The 16455-nt window shown below is 35.2% G+C and overlaps 1 protein-coding gene across 4 annotated transcripts; it reads left to right on the forward strand.

Moving 5' to 3' along the window:
* The first annotated feature begins 9186 nt into the window (after positions 1-9186).
* Positions 9187-15327, forward strand: LOC142637063 (protein IQ-DOMAIN 9). Of its 4 annotated transcripts, none has more exons than XM_075811349.1 (6): positions 9187-9595; positions 10161-10273; positions 10923-11078; positions 13683-13910; positions 14475-14588; positions 14676-15327. In XM_075811349.1, exons 2-6 carry the CDS (start codon positions 10199-10201, stop codon positions 15027-15029), a joined length of 927 nt encoding a protein of 308 aa, XP_075667464.1. In that variant the 5' UTR covers positions 9187-9595; positions 10161-10198; the 3' UTR covers positions 15030-15327. The 4 variants fall into 4 exon arrangements, with proteins under 4 accessions (XP_075667464.1, XP_075667463.1, XP_075667465.1 ...); XM_075811348.1 differs by having other exon boundaries at positions 9341-9595; positions 10197-10273; XM_075811350.1 differs by lacking the exon at positions 9187-9595 and adding an exon at positions 9596-9727.
* Positions 15328-16455: the final 1128 nt, after the last annotated feature.

A 16455-nucleotide genomic window follows, 5' to 3' on the forward strand; every position in this document is an offset into this window, starting at 1 on the left:
GATAAAAATAGGAGACGGGTATTCCCATAGAACTCGAAGGGACGGAGAGCATGTAGACGGATCGACACCGTAGGTGACGCGACTATGACGGTTAAATTTAATTGAGTATCCGTCATGTACGAATTAATTGAAGATTCCAGGTTGCGTCATTTGATATGTTTTAAATCAACATTTGCTTTATTTCTACGCAAGCGTGCATACTTGGACTTCTTGCGACACACGTTTGAGAAGACTCCTATATGGAAAGGAACTTGAGGGGGAAGTTGTATCCTAAAAGAAAGGCAATTCTACCCAATATAAATACCCCAGAAACCCTAGATATGAAGGTACGCACAATATTCTTAACTCTGGCATTCTAGGGTTGAAGAAACAAGATTCTAACTTGACCTTCAGAGGGTTTTTGGCCGGCACCACACCGGTGCTCTCTTTTAGGTCCTCTGTTTTTATTTTTGCAGGTATTGCATTGGTTTGAGGAGTGCTTGCAACTCACTGGTGATTTTTTCGGCATCATCAATAACAGTTAATGGTCTGGTCTAAGTACTAGAATAGAAAAGGAAATAAAGCTAACCAAGGTAAAATTCTGTTTTAGTTTTCATTTGTCTTTACCACAATTTTGATTTATGCAATGTGAGTATATTTCTTTACAAACACTATCTAAGAACACCCTAAACTAGCGAGTGCCAAACTACATACCTTAGGAACTTCATCATGAGGGCAGTGACCAACTAGGCTGATCTCATAATATGGAGCTTCAGGGACCTGCCGTTTCACCTGAGTATGATCGGCATAAACTTGCCTGAGTATCTCTGCAATACTTCTAGGATCACTTATTTTCTGCCAACTGAAATTTTATTAAATAATAACATTCCCATTTACGATGGTTACTGATCTTATATGCGATGCACTGGTGCTCATAGGTTTAAGACATGACAAGCTGACTTGGAAATACAGGAACATATATCCAAAAATGGACACCATGTGATGTAAAAGATCAGTTAAACTTAAACGGATTCTGTGAGCTTCCTCACACTAGAAGGCAGAGGAAATGTTCCAGACAATGGAAATATTTTTGCTAGTCTAGGAGATGTTATTAGGTGAGGCAGAAATCCCCAGAAAGGAGTTGCATTAAGCAATGTAACACCTTTCACCAAATGAGGGTTGGATGCTATACAATGTGAGCATGGAACCGTCAAATGTGAGAAAAAAAATAAGGGAACTATCAAATGTGACAAAAGAACTGACACATGATGTTGGCACCGCACAATGTAAGGATGGAACCGTCAAATGTGAGGAAAAAAGTAAGGAAACCACCAACTGTGAGAAAAGAACTTTTACATGTGATGTTGGAAATGTACAATGTAAGGATGGAACCGTCAAATGTGAGAAAAAAAGTAAGAAAACCACCAACTGTAAAAAAAGAATTATCGCATGTGATGTTGAAATTGCACAATATGAGGATGGAACCATCAAGTGTAAGAAAAAAAGTAAGGGAAACATCTAATGTGACAAAATAACTGTCATATGTGATGTTGGAATCGCACAATATGAGGATAGAACCGTCAAATGTGAGAAAAAAAAGAAAGGAAACCACCAAATATGAGAAAAGAACTGTTAAATGTGATGTTGGAATTGCACAATGTGAGGATGAAACTGTCAAATGTGAGAAAAAACTGATCCACTGTAACAAACTTCAAACTGAGAGATTTTTATCAAGCTAAGAATAATAGTTTTGTTTCAGTGAAAGAAACTAAGGAATAAGAAATGGATACTCTTAGGCAAAGAAATCAAGATCAGAAGAAAAAATCAAAGATCTAGTATCAACATTTCCAAAATGCCAAAGCCAATAGACCCATACACACAACAATTACAAGAAAACCCATTTTCATTCAATCACAATAGATTCGGCCATATTGCAAAGCCCTAATTTTCAAACTCAAGCAAAACCATCAAGCTTTACACTCAACAAGAAAACCCATTAATCAAGCTAATAAAAAAAAAAATCCAATTTCCATACACATAGCATCACAGTTTTGGCATAAAAATCCAAAAAAAAAAAGGGCAGAATACAGAGAGATGAACTAAAACTCTATGAGGCATTTCAACAAACATCTTTAATGCTCACCCAAAAACCAGCTTTAAAAATGCCAATAATAACAGTTATTGCTAATTCCAGAAATCCAAACAAGAAAACCCATTTATCAAGCTAATCAAAACTGCAACAAAATGTTAGTCATAAAACAAAATCTCATCCCTCTCACCCCAAAATCAATGAGCAAACAAGAGGAAAAAAAAAACCCACATAGAAAAGAAAATAAATTAAGGAGAAAGAGAGGGTACCCGACGACCACTAGCGTTGGTGACGTTGTTGAGAAACCACTAGAGATGGTGGTGTTGGGGCAAGAAAAATCTTGGTCACGGCTAGACTTAAGAGAACGAGAAAAAAGAGGGACCTTAAGAGAGGAGAAGGTTAGACCGGCAAGCACCGCCGGTGGTGGTCGGTGGGCCTCGGAGGCTTCCAGTTGTAGCCATGGTTATGGAGATTAAACTTGTTGGAATAGACAAAAGTTTTGATAATTGGATTTGGTGAATCTGAAGACAATAGAAAGGGGAGAGGTGAAGAAAGGTAGCCCAACACTAGGTGAGACACGGATCGATGACGTGGTAACTAGTTACAACTGTTGGATTAAATTAAAGGTTGAGATTATGAATCTAATTTTTCTTATACGAAAGTACAGAACGGTGGTACTACTCAATAGGGAATTCCATAAAAGTGCACTGACATGTGATATTGATGTTGCATAATGTGAGGATAGTACCTTTAAATGTGAGAAAAAAAATAAGAGAATTATGAATGTGATAAAAGTAGTGGCGGAGCTAGGATTTTAGTCTAGAGGGGGCAAAATTAAAAGATGATATTAAAAGTGAAATTTATCTAATAAACATTAATCAACAATAATAACAAAATAAATAAAAATTGTAAGCAAATATGAATATATTTCATATTATTAAAATAAATAAACAAAAACAACCAATTCATAGCTACTAAAAAATTTACAAACGGGTGGAGTAAAAATATGATTAGTGTTACTTAAAAAATATAATGAATAAATGTTTGAAATTATTTTTTATGATTGGTGACATGCTAATTTGTAAGACATAAGTAGTAAAATTTGTAATATCTCTAGCATCATTTAAAGATAAAATGCTGTGAAAAGTATCATAAATAGTAACAATGATGTAAATAATGATATAAAAAAAATAGTGAAATAGGTGGTTTGGTCACTTTCAAGTTTCAACAAGTAGAAGCTTTTTTTTTTTTTTTTTTTCACGTGACTACTAATACAAAAAAAAAAAAAAAAATTAGTAGTCAAGCGGGGTAGGTGCCCCCCCACACCCCCTCTGGCTCCTACCAAAGGATAAAAGAATCACATTGCGAGTTGCGATATTATGTAATGTGAGGCTCGTACTATAAAATGTGAGAAAAAAACAAGAGAATCACCGAACGTGATAAAAGACAGCCACATGCGATGTTAAGTATAGTCATATGTGATGTTGAAGATTACGAAATGTGAGACTTGGTACTATAAAATGTGATAAAAAATAAGGGAACCATCAAATATAACAAAAAAAATAGTCGCCGTAATGCTTGCATTTACGCAATGTGAGAATGATACCATAAAATGTGAGAAAAAAAATAAGGGAACTACCAAATGTGACAAAAGTGCAAGCACGTGAAGGATGCTGATATCAAGAATGAGGATGATACCATAAAATGTGAGAAAAAATAACAACCATCGAATGTGACAAAAGTATAGTCACATGTGATGTTTGTACTCGCATAATGTGAGAATGTTACTATAAAATGTGAGAAAAAAAAATAAGGGAACCATTGAATGTGACAAAATTACAATCAAATATGATGCTTGTACTACACAATGTAAGGATGGTACCATAAAATGTGAGAAAAAATAAGGAACCACCGAATGTAACAAAAGTATAGTCACATGTAATTTTGGCATCGCGTAAATGCTGAGGATGGTACTATAAAATGTGAGAAAAAAAATAAGGGAACCATCGAATGTGACAAAAGTACAAATACCACATGTGATGTTGGTACTGCGTAATGTGAAGATACCATCAAATGTGAAAAAAATAAAGGAACTATCGAATGTGACAAAAATACACTACATGATATCACTACACAACGGAGGTACGGTACCATCAAATATGAGAAAAATAAAGGAACCATCGAATGTGACAAAAGTATAATCACATGTGATGATGGTATCGCGTAATGTGAAGATATTTCGTACTATAAAATGTGAGAAAAAAATAAGGAACCATTGAATAACGTGACAAAGATACTACGCGATGTGATGTGTATCAAGAATGTGGAAGATGATCCAACTCAAATGTGAGAAAAAAATAAAGGAACCATCGAATGTGACAAAAATACACCACATGTGATATTGGTACACAATGCGAGATGGTACCATCAAATGTGAGAAAAAATAAAGCGAACCATCGAATGTGACAAAAAAGTATAATCACACGTGTGGCATGACGCGCAATGTGAGGATGGTACCATCAAATGTGAGAAAAAAAAAATGGAACCTTCGAATGTGACAAAGTACACATACGTTGACAGCGACTACGATCTGCGGGATGATACTATTAAATGTGAGAAAAAATAAGGAACTACCGAAATGTGCGACAAAAGATGCTTACATGTGATATTAAGATTACACAATACGGTTAGGTGACCATCATCAAACGCGATATTTTTGGTAACCTGATATGGCGGTTCAACTACTAGTGGGTACCATACCCCAAAAAAAAAAGGGGGTACGCTAGAATTACCCATCAATTAAATTCTAAATCATATATATATATATATATTGAGAAACCATTACATCTTTTAAAATTAAATAATTTTAAAAAAGTATAAATTAATATCATATATAATTTGAACCTCACTTAAAAAAAATATGTAATTTGAATGATATAATTACGATTATTTGTTTTTGCTATACACTACTGTTCAATTAAAAAAAGAACCAAATTGAAGACAACCGCAGGGTCCACGTAGCTCGATTGGTTAGCGCGTTGGTCTTATGAGCCGAAGGTCGTGAGTTTATTTTTTGCCACACCAACTCGTAATGTCTTACACGGGCCCAAGAAAACACTCATTAATGGCCAGAATACTTTTCAACCTTAACTCCAGCATTCAGGAGTAGGACACAAAGCACCCAAGTCCAACACCGTAAAGAAAGAAAAAAAAAAACAGCAATCATACGATTACATGAATCAGTTTTTGTTCCCTTGTGAAACTAACATCAATAATTAAAAATCCTATTTTGAGAAAGATTTGTAAGCAAGACTGCAAGAGTAACACACCATATTCAAGAAAGGCAGCCCCTTTAATTTAAGTATTTTTTAATTTAATTTAAAAAAGTGGCGTCTCAACATTTTACAATTTTACTAGACTAATTCGCTTGTTATCATTTCTAATAATAATAATAAGTAAATAAATAAATAAATAAATAAAACTCAAATGTCTATAAGATAGGTGCCTCAGAGCATTTACATTAAACATTATAAAATTTTTAGTATTTAGCAATCCAAAACATTACTTTTTTTTATGATAAAAAAGGGGTGGAGGCGATCATATGTGGCTTATCCTAGGGCGTAACCTAATAAAGGCACCCCGCTAGGAAATGTTGGATTGAGTCATAACTACTGTGACTGGGATGCCACAGACCTCACCTTAGTACTTCAAGAGAGCCAGCGAAAGAAGTGCAAAACATGCTAGGAGTCCACCCCCATATGGTATCCACCACGACTCGAACGAGAGACTTTGTGCATGCTTGCGAGATCTCACACTAATTAGGCCACCCCTCTTGGGCCTCAAAACATTACTTTATCTCTTTTAACAACTCACTTTACTATTCATCCAACATCAATTATTCTATTTTTTTAACACTTCATTTAAATATTATTTTCTTATTCTCTCTCTTCCTGTTCATGACTCTCTCCTCTAAAGTAGTCCAAACAGTTCACATTCTTCTCAACTCCGTCCAAGCAAACCCACAGCCACACCCATCACTAGCCACAGCCAGCCACCACAACCTAAAAAAAACACCTGCCACCAGCCTCACCACTTCATGAGATAGAACTAGTTCTCTCATATCATTCACTTTTCCATGATAAAGAACCAAGAAAAGTGAAAATGGCAACAAATATTGGTCACCAACTCTTCACACACATTTGTCTGGCCACTCCATTGGATGTTCCAAACATCCACAAGCTCAAATGGGTGATAGTGTACTCTTGATGAGATTTTTACCAGACACTCGAAGATCAAATGGGTACCAGAAAATAAAATCACACAAACGCAACAATCCCACATCGAAAAAAATCCCACGAACTCAACAAACCCACATCGATCAGAACAAAACAAACTCACTTTCTTTTAATCCTTTTAATTCTTTCTCTCTCATCTGGCTTTCACTTTCTCTGGTCTCAATCCATTTCTTTCTCACTCTCTCTTTCCTCACATCTCTAGTGATTGGGCCTCCATGCCGACGAAGCAGAGATCAAAGCTTCTCCGATCTACTGGCTGAGGGGTTTTATGAGTTGGATCTCGTGGCGGAGGAGTGGTGGGCTGTGCGTTTGAGTCGTGGTGGGTCTAAGTCGTGGTGGGTCTAAGGCATGGTGGCTGTGGGTGTGGGTCATGGTGGGTCTGTGGTGCATGGGGCGTGGTGGTGCAACGGTGGCGTGGGGTTATGGGTTGTGGGTTATGTTTGGTTGTTGTTGTGCGTGTGCGTGTGCGTGTGCGTGTGCGTGTGTTTTCTCTTGGTGGTGGCGTGGTTTTCGTAGCCGGTGTGGTGGTTTTTGGTGGGTTGTGTGTGTGTCTTTTTTTTTTTTTTTTGGTGGTTCTTGTTGGTGGTTTTTTTAATAGATTTACAAGGTGGCATGGTGGTTGTTGGCCGGTGTCTGGTGGGTTAAATGGGATGTGATTGGCGGTATTTTAATGGGTTTTGCAGGAGCTAGTTGCCTGGAGGAAGAGGGGTAGAGAGAGAAACTGTAAAAATAAAAAATAAAATAAAATAAATTTAAATAAAGTACCAGAAGAAATAAAGATTGAGATGGTGGATTTGTTGAAAAATGATGCGATGAAATAAATAAAATAACTTTTAAAATGGTAAAATGAGATATCTTTTACGTGTGAATGCTTTCGTTTTGTTTGTTTCAGTATCAATATTTTTTGAAAAATAGTTCATTTATTAAAGAGCATTTTTTTAAAAATTATATCATTTTTCAGTATTTGGTAACGAACTTGAAAATGAGCTTGAAAATGTTTTCCGGTGTTTGGTATGCAAATTTTTATTTTCATTTTTATTTTTATTTTTTTGTGTAATTTAAAACATGTGTATTATGTAAACCAACTAATGTAATCAATATAAATAATAAAAAAAAAACTAAGAATGAATTTGGTTTTCATACTAAAATTTTGACAATAGATACAATCAAAATTAGTTGTCAAATTTTCATGATTTCTACCACTCATCTTGCTCATATATATGGACAGAAACATCCATACATACATACATACATACATATATATATATATATATATATATATATATATATTAACCATTTGTCTATATACATAAAATTGATAAGGGAATACGTCTTTAATAAGTATAAATAATAATAACTTTTAATTTTCTACTCTTTTTGCTGGTATATTAATTGTCTATTATGGTCAACCACAAGTCTTTGATATTACTCAAAATTATGTATTTATATAATGCATCTACATAATATATCATCACTGCATAGTATCTGCATAATATATCTATCAACGAAAAATATTATCCTATGTAAAAGCAATTTAGAGCCATATAGGCACTATGTTAAAAATTTTGTCTTTTACTTCATTCATTCTTTCTTTCTTCTTTTTTATATTTTTATTTTTTTAGCACTTTTATGTGCAAAAAAAACTTCTACCTGGAATCCATCAAACCAAAAATTTCTTAGAGAAAAAATAAAATCAAGTTTGAAATTCAAAGTAAAGAATTGAGATTTTGGTAGAGAGGAATGAAATAGTTACCGTTGCAAATATGTTCTCTTTTGTAAGTTGGTAGAGAGGAATGAAATAATTATTGAGCAATGAGGGAAAAAAAATCTACTTAAAGAACTTTGTTATAAAGGGGAAGAGAAATATAGAGAGAGAGTGAGGGAGAGAGATCTATGGAAGAGGAGAAACCAGAGTTAGCGACTGTGAGGGTGTGAGGAAAGAAAAAGAAAAGGGAAAAGAGAAAGAGTGAGAGAACGTACTGTGAGAGAGAGATTGTTTTCCAAAAAAAAATTGTTGGAAAACAATCTATACAAAAACAAGTTTTATTTTTATTAGGATTTTCCATTGACTAAAAATAGTTTTCTGTTGACCAGTTTTTCTTTGTACTACCAAACACTAGAAAATATAGAAAAATATGTTTACAGAAAATTTTCCAGTAAAACAAATAAAGCGTCTGAGTCGCTAAAGAAGCTCACGGTAGCCGAGTGTCAAATTTTGTTTGCTTTCGAGAGATTTGATGAAGAAGGTTTTCTTTGGGGGGAGGGGGGGAGGGGGCGGGGTTTGGTGTGTTTGGTGCTAAAATAACAATACAGCACTTTCAACAGTATTATTATTATTATTATTATTATTTTTTTTTTTTTTTGCTTTGTGAATTGTGAATGATCTCAACATCTTGCTAGACTAATTTCCTCTCTATTCATACGATATCTTAGAAATGATATAGACCGGATTGTGTGATGGACAAAATTTGAGAGTACATTGCACTCGCTATCGAAGGACCATGATTACATAAATTATTTTTTGTTCCATTGCAAAACTCATATCAATAATTGAAAATTCCCTTTCGAGGAAGATCAGTAAGTAGGCCAGAGACTAATCCATCATATTCCATTTAAGAAAAGGCGGGCCATCACTATCAAGCAAGATCATTTATCATTCAGCAAAAAAAAAAAAGCAAGATCATTTATCACTGTTACTTCATTAAAAAAACACACGAAAAAAACATTGTCTCTGTTTGTTCTGCTGTCGTTTTAGCCAACCTTCTGTTGAATTGTCAAACCTCAAAAGAATAAATGAAAATTAAAAATACAAAATCCAACACCAACTACACCACCACTGACCACACTGCACAACATTCACATCCACATGAGCTGTACCGTTGGTTGAGCCTTTGATTGAGGACTCAGAGACAGACAGAACAACAAATAAGAGAGAGATTTTATCGTTTTATATACACTGATCTTTTTCTTTTTCTTTTTTTTGGGGTGAATATTTTTTTCAGGAAAAAAAAATTGTAGTAGAAGTAAAAATAAAGAAAGAACAGAAAAGCTAGTGTTGGGGCCATGGCGAGCCATATTGCACACCCACCTTTTATTATTTTCTCAAGTTTTCCTTCTCCTTTACTACTACCACTACTAATACTATTGTCAACACCTTTTTTGGTCCCAAGATCTCTTGAGTGCCCATTTTTCAAAAAGGGTCTGTTTTGGACCCTTTGGAGCCTATTCTCTGGTATGTCATGCTTACCCACCGACTCTTTTGTTTATATTTTTGCTGTTTTCTTTCATTTCTGGCATGACAAATATAATTTGGGGATACCCAGTTGTTACTTGGGAGTGAATATGTGGGATCTGGAAGCTAATTGTAAGAGAATTACTAGGAATAATGCAGATTCTTTTGGAATCCAGTTATTTGTTACTTTCTCTGATTAGTTGGTTGTAATGTGGTTTCTTGTGTGATATACAATTTAATTTTTGGTGGGTATATAATCAATTGGTGAAAGCTGTCTTGCATATTATTATAAGATTATGATTCCTTCTCTCTGATTCCAATTTGGTTAAGTTTGAAATCTTGTGGAGTTGTTTCATATCATTTTTGTATTTGTTAATTGAGTTATGATTGTTTTATAACTACTAATAAGATGTGGCAGCCTCAAACATCCTGTTGATGATTGTCTGGTTGGTTGCTGAGTAGTGAGTAGTAGAGGAAAAGAAAAACTAAATGTTATAAATTCTTAAACTTTATGCTGTTTTCTCGATGCTGATTTTGACTAGATTTACATTGGAATTACTTTCAGGGGTATGTTGAGTTAAACACAGATTCTTAATAGCAGGGATGGGTTCTGGACATTGGTTTAAGACAATAATCGGCTCAAAGAAAGGAAAGCGCGGCAGTTCAAAACAAGTAAAGGTATGGAGCCCTTCAATCGCCATAATACTGCTAAATGGGACTATTTTCCCAACAGGCCTCCAATGGATCAAAAACTAAATTGTTATCTTCTTTCTAATTTTGCAATCCCTTTAGCTGTCACATTGAGTTCCTACTAATTATAGGCTTAGAATTGAAAGTAATGAGCTATTGTTGCTACATTATGTATTGTTACTTGAAGACTGAAGGGGGGATTAAGTTTAGGAATAGGAAACCTAAATAGAGTTAGTCAAGGTTTTGGCTTGGAATTGAAAGTAATGAGCTATTGTTGCTAAATTATATATCGCTACTTGAAGACTGAAGAGGTGATTGAGTTCAGGATTAGGAAACCTAAATAGAGTTTGTCAAGGTTTGGGATTTATAATTTATGTTTTCAATGGGCCTATTGTTATTTATCATGCTTGACATGGTAGAAGGTATAACTTTATGTAACATTGTCATGCTATAGGTGAAGAACATTTGATCAACTAGTACCTATCAAAAAACAAAAGAACATTTGATCAACTAGTACCTATCAAAAAAAAAAGAACATTTGATCAACTGGTAGCTTTACTATGAACTACATGCGCTTATTATGCAGGACTGAAGTTGGTATAAAGTGGCTGATTCTCATATTTTCTGATTGTTACAGGGATCCTCAGTTTCTGCGAAATCAACAAATCCCGTTAAATCGAAGAATCACTCATGGTTGGCCAATGGTGCTAACAGTAGAAATCATGGGTTACTTGGCATGCCAGTTGAGGATATCGCTGCTACAAAGATTCAGACTGCATTCCGGGCTTACATGGTATGTTGAGTTACAAATTGTTTTTTTTTTTTTTTTTTAATATTGGTAAGTTACAGTTACACACATGCCCAAAAGTCACCCTCTGCCATTCGCATGGGAGTAAAAAATACCACTAGAGCTCATTGGCCATGTCCTGTTATAAAATTTACAAACAAGAGTCCTAAATAGAATGGTCTAAGATGAGTTGGTTTATTGCAGTGCCATCCTTAATAAATTTCTTCTTCTATTTTTTTTTTTTTTTGTGGGGGGGGACTAAGGCTTTGTTATTTTTATTGTTGTTGTTGTTCTCCTTTTTACTTCTTGTTTTCCTAGGTTTTATTTGCATTTGTCATGGGGAATTGACAATTGAGAATATACTAAAACATGCATGCTAACAAATTTGTACAACATTATGCAAAAAGGATTTCTATCTGATTAAAAAATCCATTTAACATCTTGCATTGACAAAAAATAAAAAATAAAAAATTATTTGCTCATTACTGAAGAGCAGTGAGAGATCCAAGTAAATGGAAAGCAATCATTCAAGGGTCTTAAATCTTTAGTAACTCTTTGGTTAGGCAGGCTTGGATTAATTTTGATCAATTTATTTTGGAAAATTATAAAGCAATAGAGTTTCTTTGGTCAATGGACTAAACCAAATCTGTTCTGCTTTTTTTTTTTTTTAAAGTAAATGAAATTAATTGAAAAAGAGCAAAAAGGGACACAACCTTAGTACACGGGAAGTATACATAGAGCCAAGCAAGAAAAAGCATAGTAAAGAAAAATAAAATCTAAGATTCAGATGATCAATGAAATCTACAAAAGCTGTCAAGACAAATGAGCTGGACCCTTGACAGCTTCACCACTAATAGCTCACTGTCTTCAAAAGTGAATGCATTCCTTTCCCTCTAGGTCCACATCAAGTACAACGGAGCAAACTTCCAAGTTTAGCCCTAATCATGTTTTCCAAAGTGTCCATCCCAATAAGCCAATCATAGAACTTGGCGTAACCCAAGCCACCACATACTAACAGAGAACAAAAGACCATAATTCTCAAGGAATCTCGCAGTGAAGAAAAAATATGATCGACCGGCTCTCCATTAGATTTACACGTGCAGCACCAATTAGTGATTATAATATTTCTATCATCTCAGATTATCCATCATTAGAGTCTTATCCATGGCGGTTGTCCACCCAAAGAAGGCCACTTGTGGTGGACTTTTACTTGCCATATACTTTGCCATGGAAAATTTCTCTCCTCCATCTTCAATGCCTTTATAATCTCACACTGAAGCTTTTTGAAAGAGACCAAACCATTTTGTCTTCACCCCAATGAGTGAAGAATTAAATAAACAGTTATAGAAAGCAGAGAAGAAGGCCTACTTGATTTTTCTTTATAAAATAATTCACTCTAATTGACTAGGATATCTTTGGCCCTGTCACAAGAGTTAAAATATAGGTCATGGAGGAGAGAATGCAAAAAAAAAGTTGAAAAGTAGGTAAAATGGTAGTCATATAATGACTTCCAAGGTACATGCCTGAACTGGATTATCACTGTTATGGTATCTAATCAAGCAATTGAAAGATATAAATGTGTTTCTAGTAAGTTAGTAACTAGAAAAGTTAGTAACTATTTTTGAGGTCATTATTAACTATTAAGTGAGTAAAGTTCTTTCCTTTAGGAAAATTTAAGGGCAGTGCATGTTATAACTGTCATATGCTTCCGACTAAGAATAGCTCTTTGGCATATCTTTGGGATGCATTAAAATAAGACATATTTTCCCCAATTTTCTGGACATTCTCATAATTATCAATCAGTTTGCAGTATGACTGTCACGTGTTTCCTTGGTGTATAGGCATTCCTGCAAGATGGAAGATATTGTATGGAAGTACATTTCCCCTAGTTTCAAGAACCCCTTAAGTTCATAGGTTTAGCAACTTTTTGGCCCAAAAAGAAGGAACTTGCTCTCAACAGGAACTGTTTGCATTTGATTAGGCTCATGGAAAGTGTCCTTACTTCCTGTTATAAGAGGGAACAGTACTGATCCTGCTTTCTAGTTTGATATTTTTTCCCTGTTAATTGTAGTTAGCATAGGCTATATGAACCTTGAAAATTTTTCTTATTTATCTTCTTTTTGCAGTGTTTATTTGATCTCTGCTGTATAATTGGTAATGATTCTATTCTGCTAGGCCTTAGTTCTAAATAATATGGTTAGCAATTGGCCACCAATTTGTGACTGGGAATATATGAACCTATTTTTTCCGGACAAAACTTAGGCACAGTACCTTAGATGCTGTGTTTTTAGGTTCCCCTCTTAAGATTTAACCATGTAGCTGCTTAACTAAAAAATACACTTTCATCCTATGAGAATCCACATAGCAAAATTTTAAAAGGGAAACCTAAGGAACAGTAACTAACTACTGTACTTAAGTCTTGCTCATGTTTTCCTTTGAGCGAATATTAGGTGGCTAGCTTATCAACTTCTTAATAAGTACGTATTAAAACTAGCAGAGGAGCAGTGTAACCTTTCATTGTGAATTTATTGATGTCATGTACAAGCTTTATCTTTGTTTTGCTGGTTCTTGTGATTCAATGATTTATTTTCACATCCTGCTGTCTTGCAGGCTAGGAAAACTTTACGTCGTTTGAAAGGAGCAGTAAGACTACAAATCGTAGCCCAAGGTTATTCTGTTAAGAAGCAAGCTACAACAACATTGACCCATCTTCACTCTTGGAGCAATATACAGACCCAGATTAGAGCTCGCAGACTTTGCATGGTAACAGAAGGTCGGCTTAGACAGAAGAAACTTGAGAATCAACTGAAACTTGAGGCAAAACTTCATGGCCTAGAGGTTAGACCACTTGCTCCCCATCCATGAGGAATTGCATGACTTGGAACTTGTTAATAATAGTGACAATGGTCTTTAGACTAAATGGCATCTCTTTCCCATGGAAGCTTATGAGAAGTGATGTTTGGGCTCCTTGCTCTGTCAGTTTCTGATAGTAATATTGCAAAATTGTTAGATGGGGTTGCATCCAGGGTTTTCTCCCTTTAAAACTTTCCTTACCTCAGGATAGCAATTCTGAGATTCTTGATTCATCCCTCATGTCATTGGTGCTTTCTCTAAAAAAAGAAAGGTTTAAATTAATATAAAAAAGATAAGATAAGATTAAAACGTGATTCATTCTTTAGCAAAGTCTGTCATTTGCTAACAATTTGAAATCAAACCCTGGGGCCTATCATTTCTTTTTCCATTTTTTTTCATTTGAAGATCAGAAACTTGAGTACATCTTTTTTACTGATTACTGCCAGGGCCAGTGTCCTTCAATTAAAGTATTTCATACATGGGCCTTTTTTAACCCAATTACCCCATTTTATCTTTCACTGTCTGAGTAGTAGTTCAAATGGATAATAGGTGGAATGGTGTGGTGGCTCTGAAACGATGGAGGAAACTCTTGGAAGGATACATCAGAGAGAAGAAGCAGCAGTTAAGCGGGAGCGAACCATGGCATATGCCTTTTCTCATCAGGTATGTTCTCCAAAATGAAAATGTGTGATTCTCATTATTTTGGCTCACTGGATCCAATTGAAATGGACACTATACCATGATTTGCAGTGGAGGGCCAATGCTAGTCAGATGCATGGGCTGGGTAATTATGAACTTAATAAGACTAATTGGGGTTGGAGCTGGTTGGAACGCTGGATTGCTGCCCGCCCATGGGAAAGCCGTGTCCCTGCTAAGTCTATTAGCCCAAAGAAACCCCAGAGTAGGCAGTCTAGCAAGGTTGGTAGGAATGTAATTCCACTGACACCTAAAACATCTGTTTCGGTCAAACTTCCTTTAACCAATGGAAAGGGAACCACAAAGGCCCGGAGATTGTCTTACCCTGCTGGTGGAAAACCACCTGCACAAGAAGAGAGCAACAAAGCTGAAGAGGCAAACAGTAAGAAAGAACAGTTGGTTTCCTAGCATCAAGCTGATAATGGAAATAGAAATTTTCTATTGGATTTTCAAATACTTGAAATGTGGAAATGCATGGGAAAATCCATTTGTTGATTATGTGTCATATTCGATGTTGTGCATCAGGGAGTGAGTGGAGTACTATGCTTTGGCCTGTGGTAAAGAATAATTGGAAAGACCTGTATATGGGACTGACCTAGTTATCATTTCTTGTTTCTTATTATTTTTTCCCCTATATTGTATAGATTAAAAGAAAGACAATCTTATTTATAATGTAGATATATATGTTGGTGATGATTTCGTAGAATTTGAAAGCTGTTCTCTTCTTTGCTCTCTTTATGTTTCTGCCATTATGCTGAGGTGGCTTTTGCAGCTGCAAGTCTTAAGACAAATGAACATGGTAATATCCCTTTTCCCAAATTGATTACTGCTTAGGTTGCTGCTTGTGTGAACTTTCATTCATAGGACTCCCAAGTTTTTTTGTTGAAGAGTTCATTAGTATTGCCTCTAGAAGAGACACCTAACAGATCTTCTACACTAGAGTTTAATCTCTTCAGCTCTCCTGCATATACTGTTACTACTATCTCTATGAATTATAGTAAACTTGGCCAAGCTTATGTAATGTCCCAACCCCCATGGGGAAAGAAACAAATTGGAGCTAGTCTTCTGTTGGAAATAGAGGTAAACATGAGCTTTAAGAAGTCTTTTGGGCTCAATCGAAAGTCTGTATAAAACAAAGGAAGCCTCACCAGACCTCATGACTAGATCCAAGGCAAAACTACTCCTTTAGTTCTACCGCATAAGGCCTATCTGGCTAAAGAATGAGCCCCCGCCTATATCCAATCATCCATGAACAAAAACTGCAGTTCATAATTATTTGGTGTTTGTTTGGCAATGACTTTTTTTCTTTTAATATTTTAGTTTATTTGTTTATGTATAATTTTTAAAGTCTCACTTTATGTGATTTGTGACCAATAGAATTAACAAAACCATATGAGTTGTAGTCCTAGAATTTTTTGATATAAAATTTTAAATTGATAGCACAGGAATGTGTATGAAAAGAATTTATCAAAAAGGGTGTGTTTGAAAATGACCCACATGGGTCGGTTGGGTTTATGTAATTTGCCCTATTTAAAATTGAAGTCTAGTATTGAGTAATGCTAGTCCCACCAAAATTGGCATAATTTTATGCCACACCTCCCCACATAACGAGTTATGATTAGTAAAGATATGTCAGTGGGTCATGTGAGAACATACATTCACCAATCATAACTCACTATGTGACGAGTTGTGACACAAAATTGTCGCATTTTCAATTGTAATTCCATTAGTCGTCTGGTGTTGCATACCCTAAACTAGACGGTTTTTGGTAGAACTAAGATCCAGAGCAGCAAAAGATAGGTCTTGGTCAAATAACCTTTAGTATTATTTTGGT

Source organism: Castanea sativa, chromosome 5, assembly GCF_040712315.1.
Source record: "Castanea sativa cultivar Marrone di Chiusa Pesio chromosome 5, ASM4071231v1".
Taxonomy (NCBI): domain Eukaryota; kingdom Viridiplantae; phylum Streptophyta; class Magnoliopsida; order Fagales; family Fagaceae; genus Castanea; species Castanea sativa.

Coding starts and splice junctions, on each gene's coding strand:
- LOC142637063 (XM_075811348.1), top strand. CDS start 9,427: ATGGCGAGCCATATTGCACACCCACCTTTTATTATTTTCTCAAGTTTT. Junction 10,274..10,922: donor GCAGTTCAAAACAAGTAAAG/GTATGGAGCCCT, acceptor TGATTGTTACAG/GGATCCTCAGTTTCTGCGAA. Junction 14,589..14,675: donor CATATGCCTTTTCTCATCAG/GTATGTTCTCCA, acceptor CATGATTTGCAG/TGGAGGGCCAATGCTAGTCA.